Consider the following 12687-nt stretch of genomic DNA (forward strand, 5'->3'; position numbering starts at 1 on the left):
GTACTAACTACTCGGATTTCCTTGAACGTCATAAATATCCGCGTAACAGACTCCTGAATCAAGGATATGAAGAAATGCGTCTTAAAAAGTCTCTTACCAAATTATTTTTTAGAAATCAGTCCTCAGTTTCTTCTAAAACAATGAGTAATGATTGTTGTTTTTTAATCATCACTATCGTCATGCTGCAATGGGAGAGGGGAAGTTTAGCGCCCTGTAAAACCTAGATTTAACCCACCATTTCGTTTGAAGTGCCTGTACCAAGTCAGGACCATTGCGGTACCAGCTGCTCCGGTGGTGTAATGTCAATTTTGCTAGATTTATATTGTACTCAGTTTCTTCTAAAATAATGAGTAATGATTGTTTTTTGTAAATTGTTCTTTGTGCTAATTTTTCGATTTTAAAGCAATAGCATGCAAATGCTGTTTAATCACCACTGGTATATTCACGCCGCAATGAAAGAGGGGGGTTTAGTGCGCTGTAAAACCTTTATTTTACCCACCATTTCGTTTGAAATCGCAGTACTGAGTCAGGACCATTGCGGCATCAGCTGCTCCGTTGGTAAAATATCTATTTTTTCACATTTATTTTGGACTTGACTTGATAAGGGATCGAGTTATTGTTCGGTAATTTTGTTATTATCCTTATTCCTCAAATGAATTTAAATATAGTTTAAATATAAATTTAAACTCAGCCTTTTGACCAAAGTCTTCAAATACGTTTTTGAGTTTTGGTCTTTCACCTAGGTTCTAAACCAGATGAATCAAATAACCTTCATATTTATATACGTACAACCAAATAAAGGCAAAAAGGTAATATTTGATTTAAAGTGATTTTGTGGGGTTTAACAGGAAGTTGTTTTGATATAAATTTGGTTTGATCTGTTATCATATGACTTAAATGTAAGACAGTACGCATTGATATGGATGTCGTTTTGAGAAATTTCTTACCTTTAAGTTTGTTTTTCTGTTTGTCCTGTTTGTGTCAAACAAATGGATATTTATGGGGAAGAGAGAATAGCAACAAGCAGTTAGAAACCCTAGTTAACAGATGGGACAACAAGAAATACAGAGGTATGTCTATTCAGCGTTCTCCATTTCATGGATATGTGTTTATCTTAACTACATATTTATTTGTTTCTTTTAATCCTTTCATTGACTTTTTATATTAACGATTTTAATTTGTTAAATGACAAAATAAATTATCACTAACACACGTCATTTTTATTTATATCGTGATGTGAGAGTACAGCTGTACTACATTACTTCCACACATATTACGTTACGGTTAGATAAGCTTGTTCAAATACATTTAAAAAGATAAACATTGCAAAGTAACTTCCGGATAAATTTGTGGATTTTCAATTATGGTGAAAATGGTTTGCATTGTTGAATTTATTTATTTTATTTTGATTTTAAATTGATTTTTTTTTATATTTTTCTTCAGAAATAAGATGAACTTCAATGTACATAAGAGAGTTATGTTTACTATGCATTACAATTTTACCTTGTAATATATTTTTTGTAACTAGAAGGATGAACTTCAAAGTATTGAGCTTATTGCAGCACTACCAAACATGATGTTACTATCAAAATTAAAATATATTTAAAAATGGTAAAATAAATTTGAAATTAAGGGGTGAAAATACAAATATATAAATACAAGTATAAGATTAGAAATTAAGAATGCAATTCTAATCATGGAATAAAAGCTAATTTTCAATAAGTTTGGTCTATATCATTATAAATCCGTTATTACGTTACATACATTTTGATGTAGACTGTGGTGAAGTAAGGAAGTATGGTGAATACACAAAGGATGGAGTGTACAGGATATGGATGAACTCAACCTATAGTTTTGAGGTAAACTGAACATATAAGTATGAAGGGATAAAAAAACCGCTGTCTCATTCTAATTGTAACTAGACATTGAGTTTTATTTTTCTCATAAAAAAACAAATCAGACAGACAAATTAGGCTGGACAGCGTCTGACATCATTGAGTACTTTTATTGATTCAGTTTTTGTTGTTGTATTTCCCTAATTTAACTTAATATCAAAGTGTATCAAAGCACAGGTTACCAATAGTAGAGATAAAACAATAAAAAAACATCAACCTACGCTTTTTTTTCTTTTTTCTTAATAACATTTTTTTTTTTGTTAAATAAAGGAAGTTTTTTTTTTTTATCAAAAATGCAAATATTTACTGCTTACAAATGTAACAAATTCTTCATTCCAGATCTACTGCATTCACAACGTTTACAACTCTTATAATGTAATCTTGAAAAGAATGGACCCGCAAATAAGCTTCAGCCAGGGATGGCAGTCTTATGTCTCTGGATTTGGTAACAGTCAAAGTGATTACTGGATAGGGTTAAACCAAATATACTATCTCACAAATATTCAAAGTAAGTTGAACCGTAACCTGTAAGAAAGAAAGATTCAAATATTTTCGAAGAGTCTCAATAGTCAAACAAATATTGCAGTTGTGAACTTAAGACTAAGTTTTCGGTAAGTTAACATTGCGCATGTCAATATTAACCAATGATATGTAGCTCTCGATTAAGAAAGTATATTTTCTTCTCCATTTTATTAATTCGTGGATTCATCCGTGTGTGATAATATTTACTACCAGTATGACCTTGACTTTTTCATTACAGGAAATACGATTTTGACAATTAATCTTCAAGACTGGGCGGGACACAACAAAAACGCTCGATACAGTCATTTTCAATTAATAGACTCAACAAGCTACACACTAAGAATTGGTGGTTACTCTGGTGACGCTGGTGACTCGATGTCCCATAATGATAACATGGCATTTGCAACACAAGATAAACCTGACCGGAATTACTGTGCTGTTCATCAACAGGGAGGATGGTGGTTCAATTGCTGTACATACGCCTTCCTTACCGGCAAATATTACTATGGTGGACCCTATACGCCCAGTGGTAGTTACTTTGATGGAATTTACTGGTATTCCTGGGGAGGATATGGTGATTCCATGAAGTTCGCGCAAATGATGGTGTCTAACAATTAGATAAACATATGAACATAAGGGATGTAAATTGGTATAATTTAACATTTGTTGTATCATTTTATCGACCTAGTTTCTTTATGTATCATTTTGACACTCTCAGAATAATGCTTTATGTATTTACATGATAATGCGACATTTCGGCCTGCTGCTCAAGATGAGATTATTGAGATTTTGTTACACAATTTATACGCTTTGCTAAAAATTAATTTTCTTGATAGGGCTTTAAGGCTCAGTGGCTTACAAAAAGGCAACTTGGACAAGGTTATGTTGTGAATGAATAGAGGTTGTTAATTCAAGAAAGTCCATAACCTCATTGACCGATATGAAGTACTCGTTACCAATTTCATTAAAAAACATTCATCTATCCAAATGTTCAGATTTCCTCATTCATTTAACTGGACCTTCAACGAGTAGCACGAATGATGTATTGTAAGAATTTTTATATATATGGGGCTGCATTCAAAACCAAACACCGATTCGAATTTAGTTTATTACTTCCTTGTGCATCGATGTGACGGATAGTAATCCGAATTTTCTACTATTCATTTAAAACTTGTAATAGTGTAGAAAATAATTAAGCGTCTTAATGTATTTATGTGTAAAATGTTTTACTGATAAGATCTTGGTCTTTACTCTATTTAAAATCATCTCCAATGCTGTTGAATGGGAGTTACTACCGATTCTCATGAATTCCAAGAGTTAACGTGTCGAGACTTAAAGGACATATTGTCCACCCTTCCGGCTAACCTTAGTTCGACTTCAGTTTTAATTGGGTTCGTAGTGTTCGTTTCTGTGGATACGTTTGTTTAATGTGACCTGCGTTCTTGGCTTTGTTTTGTCCATGGATTTTCCCTCTGGTATTCCATACCCCTGCAATTTAAGAGAAGCGCAACTTTACAGAGACAAATATTTTTCACGTAAAATTAATGTTAATCGAGCTTCACATGATATTAACGTGAAATTCACTTAATACGAATTTCACGTGAAGGCTCATTCACCTGAATTTTACGTGAACTCTGTCACAAAGTTTATTTGCTTAATTCAGGTAAAAATCATCTGAAATTCGCGTGAAATCATCATGTGAAATAATTTTGCATGTGTAGCGTTAACAAACAAATTGGTTTGTAAAATCTAGCGACGTAGTTCGATAACTACCGAAATCACGCGATACTACTTTGTGTATTGCTAAGTATAGTTTATAAACAATATTCTTTGAAATTATAGACTTATGTATAAATTTGTAAAAAGATACAAGTGTGTAAATGATAAATAATGTATTCAAATGAATGTTTTTGCTTATTGTTTTTAATTGAAAAATTAAAAATGAATAACGTTCATTTTCATGTAATGGCAACCAGAGATGTGTTGCATGCACACATATCAATTGTGTTCATCATAAAATTTTTAAACCTTTCAAGGAAGAGTTCATATAAATCCTTCAAAATGTCACAAACAAGCATTAAAATAGAAAGTAAGGGGTTTGAAGGCCACATTTAATCAAATATTAATCACAATTGCCTTGAATTGGTCGAAGAAATGGTGTCGTTTCCATTTCTAGAACTTCTTTACAATATAAATGTCTCTATCTTAAACAGAAACTTCATCATTTATGTTTGAAATAACAGTTACAATATTTAGAAATGGGAAATCAATGTGATCAGTGTCTTTGAATGCAGAGGGTTTATGTTAAAGTCTCTGTTAAAAGTAATTACTTTTATTTCAAATCTTGTTTCGAGCAGCGTGGTAAAGCGGAATTTTGATGTCTTGCTATTCTCTAACTAGAATAATTCTGCGCCCTATATCGGCCACTGGCCATACAAGGTAGCGATCGATAGTGAGCGGAATATAACGACTGCATTATTCGGATTAGCTAATCTATTTAATAACAGGTATATGGGTATTCTTAATTCTCTTAGTTATAATATTCCTAACACTGGAAAAAAATATGTAAATTTAAAATTTAAATGTGTGCATGTACAATAGGAAATTAAGAACAAAATGGAGTAAAAATTTTGACTTTGATATGTTAAGTGTATGTTTGTATCCTTTTCTCAATTTCATCTCTAAATGCACATTTTTTTAATGATTTATATATATATATCTTCTTTACACTTTTAATTAGTTTTACCATATTTAAAAGTTACAAAATATGAAATCTCCTCTTTTTATGCACGCTGCTTGTGTCGAAAAGCAGCAAAGAAGTTCGAGAAAAGTCATATTTTGTAAATAGGATAAGAAGAATTAAAACGGTTTTTTCTATCTTTGAAATGTCAAAATGAGGACAATTTCTGACACTAAATTATGTGACTAAGAACTTTCAAAAATTTTCAAACTTGACGCTCTTATGGGCTTTTGACGTTTAACATTTCGAAAATTGCGCCGTTGGACTCATTAATCCAAGCGTCTTGTATAGTCAGATCTTCAAAATGAGACCAAAATCAGCAATGCGGTACATTTATCCCCTTTTGTTCCCTTACATTTTTTGACATGACTGTACAATTTTTAAAAAATGGCAGTAAGTGGTGTCTTGGGTTTGGATTCTAGATGTAGCATTTGTCTTTCGTGTTATAAAGAGCTAAGACTTTGAATTGTTACCATGTGTCTTGCACTCTATGTCTCAAAACATTAATTGTTGATGAATGTTCTTTCGATTGTCCTTTATGTAGGACCCGGATATCTGTTGACGAGGAAGGTGTAAACAGTTTCAAGTTAAACCCACTTTACAGCAAAAAAATTTCAACAGGAAAATGATATGCCGATCAAAGTGTGTGGTCTATTCGAGGACGAGGAACGTGGTATTGCTTAATGCCTGTATTTAGGTGTGCTTATTCGCAACCTTTGTGAAGAATATCCCATGAGGCTAAAGCAATAAAAAAACCACACAAAATCGAATATCTTACCGTTCCTGATTAAAAAATTTCATTGAAATCGGAAATTCAGTTATGCACCAAACATAACAAAGAACTTCATATTTTTGCAAACCAAGTAATGAACTTGTCTGCTCTGTTCTGATCAAGATCACAGCAAGCATGACTGTACAGCGATACTCAAATTAGCAGAACTTATGACTTGCATATCATAAAGAATGCAGTCTTGTAAAAGCAATTGAATTATTACAAAAAAACTTACTTCAGTGTTATTATGAAAATGGAAATATCTTATTCACCAACCCAGTAGTCAGACTTGTTTGACCTCGAATAATATCACATTTTATTTAACCTATTTATGAAATCTTGCATTATTCCAAATTTGAAAATACGTAAAACACTGAGGCTTCATTCCTTGCATTGCATATGGCAGAACCTTTCGGCGATGGATTTGGCTTCCTCTTTCGATAGATTTGGTTATGAGTACTTCTTGTATACAACTAATATTTTGATTATCATCTTCCTACATACCTGATTTTAATGCTGCCGATGAGAGGTTACTCCTTGAAACACGTGTACAGCATATCGAAAGTTTCAATATAAAAACTGGTATTTTTTGTATTTACCAATATGGCGACACAGTCAGTGCACCATTTTACAAAATCCACAAGATGGCATATAGCTATGGCATGAAAACCGTGCTAGCAAGTTAAATAAACATAAGAAAACTAGCTACGCTACAGAAAACTGTTTGGCCGTTTGTTTCCTTCATGGTGGAAAGTTAGTCGTATTTGAATTGAAAAACAATATATTAAATGAAATCAACGATCTTGGGGAAATGGTGAGAACAATTGAGCACCCGAGTCTTCAATCCGTTTTTCAAGATGTCAAGGCCAATGGTTCAAGTTTTTTTTCAATTATAACCACAGGCTTTAGATCATTAGCAACAAACAATTATGGACATATTCTAGTGGCTAACTATAATAATCATACTGTTTACCATACTGTTTACCATACTGTTTACTTGTCATCAGAGTTTAGACAATTAAAACGGACTCTTCTTAATAATACTAACAATAGGATAACTTATTCTACTCATATTGGAGTGGATGACTGAGGAAATATTTGGCTAAGCGGAAGGAAAATTCAAAAAATAATGTAAAAGTGTTTTCATACATATGAATAAAGATATAAATCACAACTGTATATGTTTTGTTGATAAATAAGATTGATGAACTGTTATCATTTTTGTCGCCACAACAATCGTGCCAAAACTTCCATCATGCTGTTAAATTCGACATTAAACAAGTTACTTTTATACATCATAAAGTCGTAATTATCACCATTTAATGTAATGTTTTAAACAGTATTTGTCTCGCTATTGTTGTTATTAGAAATCTTTGTATTTTTAGAGACGCCTACACTCATTCAAACAGTGCTCCGTGTCTATGCAACTCCTGTACGGAGTTCTGATTGCCTGCTTAGTTACCGATGGAATTATGCGTCTTCGGCTATATATGTGTTGTTTTGTTATTTCTGCAAACTTTTGCATGTTATGCATTATAAACTGTACAATGGTCCATTCCTCGCTTTGAGGTTTACTTTAAAGTTTAGCAGTGTGCAGAAATTAAGTTCAATTAACATTCAAGGAAATGAAAAAACCAAATTTATCAACAATAGGAAACGTTAGCCTAGAGCAAGATTAGCGAACTGATCCTTGACAAAAATTCCATGCAATTGTCAAATTAACAGTTTAAAGAAGGAACATCCATATAACAAATGGCAGAAGGCAAAACCCGGAAAGTTGGAATCAACCGCAATGGCCCTGACTTGGTACAGGAATTTCCAATCGAAATAGTTGGTTAAACCAGATTTTAGAACGCGCTTATAAGTTGGTCCTCGCCTAACTATTCACGTAGACTATGAAACAATAGTGAGTAATCAGACGGGAACGAGCTTAAAGCGTGCTAAACCTCCATTTCCCATTATGGTTGGTTGTTCCATCGGGCAAAGTTGGTAAGATCAGTATTCAAAACAGTACACAAGATATATTGGTGATACTTTTAAAATCCATCGTCTATAAACCCTTTTCAGAAACAGAATATTTCTCAATATGATTAGGACATCAGATTAAAACTTTTTTCAGGCAGTTCATGAGACATAATTTTAAACATTGGTACAAAATGCTATATACTACATTTCTAAAAATCAAAATCATTTGATCTCGACATCTCCATTACGTGTATTAACATCCTACAAAAACTTCAAAGCTACAGCTCAAAAATGTACTCCTTTTTACTCAATGAAAGATAAGAACTGCTACTTTCAAACTACTACTTTGCAATATTTTATAAATATCTTGTATATTATTAATTAAGTTTCAGTAGTGCAGCGGCGAAAAAAAATTGGAATCCCTAAAACACCGATGCAATATTCCTTCTATTAAACATGAGGCTAGAATAATGAGGCTGCTCATTTGAATATTTGGTAGAATTCTTCGGTGCTGACTTTGGCTTCCTATTTCGATTTTTAGTTTTGAGTGTTAATTTTTGAACTTCCTATGTATTTGTTTCAAATGCTGACAATGGGAGGTAATACCCATTGAAACACGTGTACAGCATATCCAAAATTTCATTAACCCTGCACGCCTCTATCATGGATATTAAAGCTGCCAAGTTCGACTATCTCTATTTCTTTTTTTATTAACAAATTCTAACTCTTTTTGCCATTCACGTTTCCATTATGTGTATAAGCATCCAACAAAATTTAAAAGTAGTAGCTTAAAAACAGAGGGAGGAGATAGTCGGATAAGCACGTACCCGCTATCAATATAGACAGCCAGGATTAAAATTAATATGCCAACTGACTTTTAGTCACGATATAAAAAGATCTTTTAGCTTTCTCATTTTGTATTACAGGTGTGTGTTTTCTTGGATAACACAATTACACCATTGCTTATATTTGGTAATTGCAGGAGGTAAATTTAGTTACAGCAACATAGAATTTGAATTAATTAAGATGGTCTCCGTTTTAAATGATTATTCAAGGTACAAAGATTGCAATATTAACTTAACTCACGACAGAAATGACGGAAGAACCAGGTCATGATCTAGACACCAAATGCAGCTTTATGCCTATCACTTTTTACCGAACCGAGACTTCAAGACTGTTATCGTGTGTTCTGCTCTAAGTGTATAGAGAAACATACTGATCAATCAAACAGATCCTGTTTTGTAAAACACCAAAAACGCTTAGCTGGATTATAATGTACAAGCCCATAGTTCTAAGCAGGCTTGTCACTCCACAAGTCACATTATTATGACCCAAAGACATGCAGTTGTGTTGCAATCACTCAATGACCTGTTGGATCGATAGGCAATGACTTTAATATTTTACGGTCTTTGGTATGTGTAGACTAGGACCATTACCACTACCTCCAGCACTAGGTGGGCAAACTATCACGAGTCTAGAACCACCTGGCCCTGCACATTTCTATTATATTTATAAGCATTGTACAAAATTTTGAAGTAGTAGCTTAAAAGAAGAGGGAGAAGATAGACAAAAATGAATCCGCTACCCATATGGATGGAGCTCTGATCTTGACTCCAAATGCAGCATTTGTCTGTCCCTTTAAATGAACCGAGACTTTTAGACTTTTATCATATGTTCTGCTCTCCGTGTATAGAAAAACATCCATAATAACTGTGTTGTGTGTCCTCTCTGTAGTACAACATGTTTCATTAGCAACGAGGAGCAAGTAAATAAAGGTCTTATCCGTATAATACTACGATTTCAAATCATGATTGCAATGCAATAGTAATTAATTGTGACTTGTGCAAAGACGAGAATACGGCAATTGCAAAATGCATTGACTTCAATGCGAACTTGTGTTCGATGTGTCATGACTACCATCGTAAATCTAAGTCCTGGGATAATCGCGGTATAAATCTTTTGGAAACCACAGCGAACACTTTGGATTCTTCTTGTATCAAAGCCAATGATGAAATATGCAACAAACATAAAAAGGAACTTGTTCTGTTGAGTAAGCCCTGCAACTTGGCAATTTGTCAAGATTGTGTCCAAGAATCTCATCAACAGCACAATACCAAAGAACTTACAGCACTAGCAGTCGAGAGTCGATATTCGTTACAAGTTCGAAAAACGAATTTAAAAAGTAGAATATCTTCCATAGAAGACAAGTTAGACCGAGTTAGGCAAGAAGAACAGGTGTTTTGCAAGAAGACAGAAATTGTCCAGAAAGATTTAAAAGTTCACGCGTCACATTTTAAAGAATTTTTTTGCAAAGCAATAGATAATTTTGTGGATGCAAAGTTGCGTACAATAGAATTAGAAAAAAGGTAAAAACCTGAAAAGTATTTAAACCATTCTGGACGAGAATGAAACCAAACATCTGTCGCTTTGTAGTCTGGCAATAACCTCGGATAAAATATTATCCGACTCGACGCTTTCTCATATCGACCTTTTTGAACACTCGCGACTGATCCGGGCACAGATTGATAAGTGTCTTTCCAATGTAGAGCCTATTATTACGTCCACTCTAACCATATCGCAAATCAAGTTTATGAAGAAAGCTTACAACGAAACAAAAGCTGAGAGATATATTTGGGGAACTTCAGATTGAAACTTGTAAAGTCGAATTAGAAGAAAACGTGATAGATCTTCAAATACCAGTATCAGATGTCCTTGCCCCCAAACAGAGGAGCGCCCAAATAAATGGCACTTTCACAAATATTTTTGGATCTAACAGCATTACAGCGTGGGTTATCACAAACAACTTAGGAAGTCTCTATCGGTCAAATGACAATTGATTGAAAGGCGTACACTGGAAATAAACTTTTTCTTTCTGCGAAAAAGAAGTGATTTGTGGATTTGGAGAGATAACTGTGTAAAAAATTGGAAAGAAGATGGGGAAAATAAGGGAAATTATGTATTATCAGATGACAAGGTGCCTGTATATTTTCCCTAAATGGAAATTTGCTTGTTTTAATAAAAGAAGAGATTTTTCTCGAATTAAATGAACTTGGTGAAATTGACAACAAATTGACCATACAAGCCTAAAATCGTGTTTGCAAAACGTTATTCTTACAAAAATAAAGTCAAAACAAGACATGGTTACTTTGCGACTTGTTGTAAAAGTGACCAAGTGATTCTAGCAGACAATAAGGGGAAAATACCTAACGCCGAATTTACCAGTTTATGCACCGATAATTACGGTGACTTGTTAGTATCAGACTATAATAACAATATCATATGCATGCTAAATGAAGATGCAAGTTATTCAAGAATTATCGTAGATTGTGACAAAATACACGGCCCGATGCATGTGGATATTGACGAATGTGGATAAATAATTTCAACAGATGTAATGGAAAGGGATCGTGTTATAAAGAAATAACTGTTTATTCTTATCTTTGGAAAGTGAATACAGTTTGACTAAAAAAAAAAATTAAAAAAAACTTTAATACGTTTACACAAGTAAACGTTATGATAAAATTTATTTTACAATCGTTAACATAACTACGCCCTTGCTATTTTGCCAGATAATCTATCTGGTAAATTGTTCACAAGATGCCAATAAATAGAACATACAACTTACCGTTTGTAATCTTCTATTTAGAAACCAAAAGGTCGATGTCTTTGTTGGTAGGCCATAGGTCCTTGTGGATATCCATCAGCCTAGTGCATGTAGCTTGTATTATAGATTGAAATTAGTTGTAGCACAAAATTCGAAGGAATGAACTAAAACCCCGAGGCTTCATTCTTTTTAAAACACATGGTGGAATTTCTCAGTGCTGGATTTCTGTTGTGTGTACTTCTTATATAAAATTAACTTTTGAATCTTGAACTTCCGATGTATGTTCAGTTCTAATGCTGCTGATGATATAGTTACTCCTCAAAACTAGTGTATTGCAGAGCGGAATGAATTTGCAATACACAAATGATTGATATCTTGTATTTATATAGTTCAATTCTTAGTTAGCGCAAACTTAAAGCTAAATCTTAACTCGAAAACTAAGTATTAATACCATGCAACGAACAATAAATGAACGATGACACGGAGATAAATGGGAATAAATGAGCAACTCTACCACTTAACAAGAACTGGGAGTATAGACCATGATCACTGATAGGGTAAAAAAACTCTGTTTTTTCTAGAAACGTCATACAAACAGAATTTTTTAAGTTAACACTTATAATTTAGGAACGATTGTTTCTAATCAAACTTTTAATTGCCGATATTTCATGTTTGTCTGAACAAGGACATATGCCCAATCTAACAGAGCCTGCTCCATAATAGGCCAAAACGCTGAGCTGATTTTTTTTTAAATGTGCTAACCCACAGTTCTAAGTAACTGCCCATGGAAAGGCTTGTCAGTCCACTAGTTACATTATTCTGACCCCAAGACAACCAGTCGTGTTGCAATCTCTTAATACTACCTGGTTCGATGATAAGCAGTGCCCACCATATTTTACAGTCTTTTGTACAAGTAGACTGGGACCCTAACCACGACCTCCCACACTTTAGGTGGGCACACTATAACGAGACTACTTAGATTGATAAAAGAACCACCTTATTCAACTAAGACAATGTTATGCATGCTTGAGTGATTGAATAGAAAAAAAAATTAAAAGTTACAAATTTTGAAAACAAAATTATGACCATTTACACTTGATATTGACCAAAATGAGCTATATACAAAACTAGAATATGCTGTAGTACATGAACACACACTGCATTATGACAAACAAGATAAAAAAGTTTT

The 12687-nt window shown here is 33.4% G+C and overlaps 2 protein-coding genes across 2 annotated transcripts in view; both read left to right on the top strand.

Moving 5' to 3' along the window:
* LOC148627227 (uncharacterized) overlaps positions 1-12687 on the top strand; it is a 61970-nt gene that overhangs the window by 21916 nt on the left and 27367 nt on the right. The window lies entirely within an intron of this gene.
* Positions 833-4322, top strand: LOC148627228 (fibrinogen-like protein 1). The gene is made up of 4 exons (XM_088569931.1): positions 833-1070; positions 1777-1859; positions 2235-2403; positions 2656-4322. The coding sequence occupies exons 1-4, from the start codon at positions 920-922 to the stop codon at positions 3033-3035; spliced, it is 783 nt and encodes a 260-aa protein (XP_088426057.1). The 5' UTR covers positions 833-919; the 3' UTR covers positions 3036-4322.

Source organism: Perna viridis, chromosome 1, assembly GCF_037379345.1.
Source record: "Perna viridis isolate PV_CMFRI_1.1 ecotype Kerala chromosome 1, ASM3737934v1, whole genome shotgun sequence".
Classification (NCBI taxonomy): domain Eukaryota; kingdom Metazoa; phylum Mollusca; class Bivalvia; order Mytilida; family Mytilidae; genus Perna; species Perna viridis.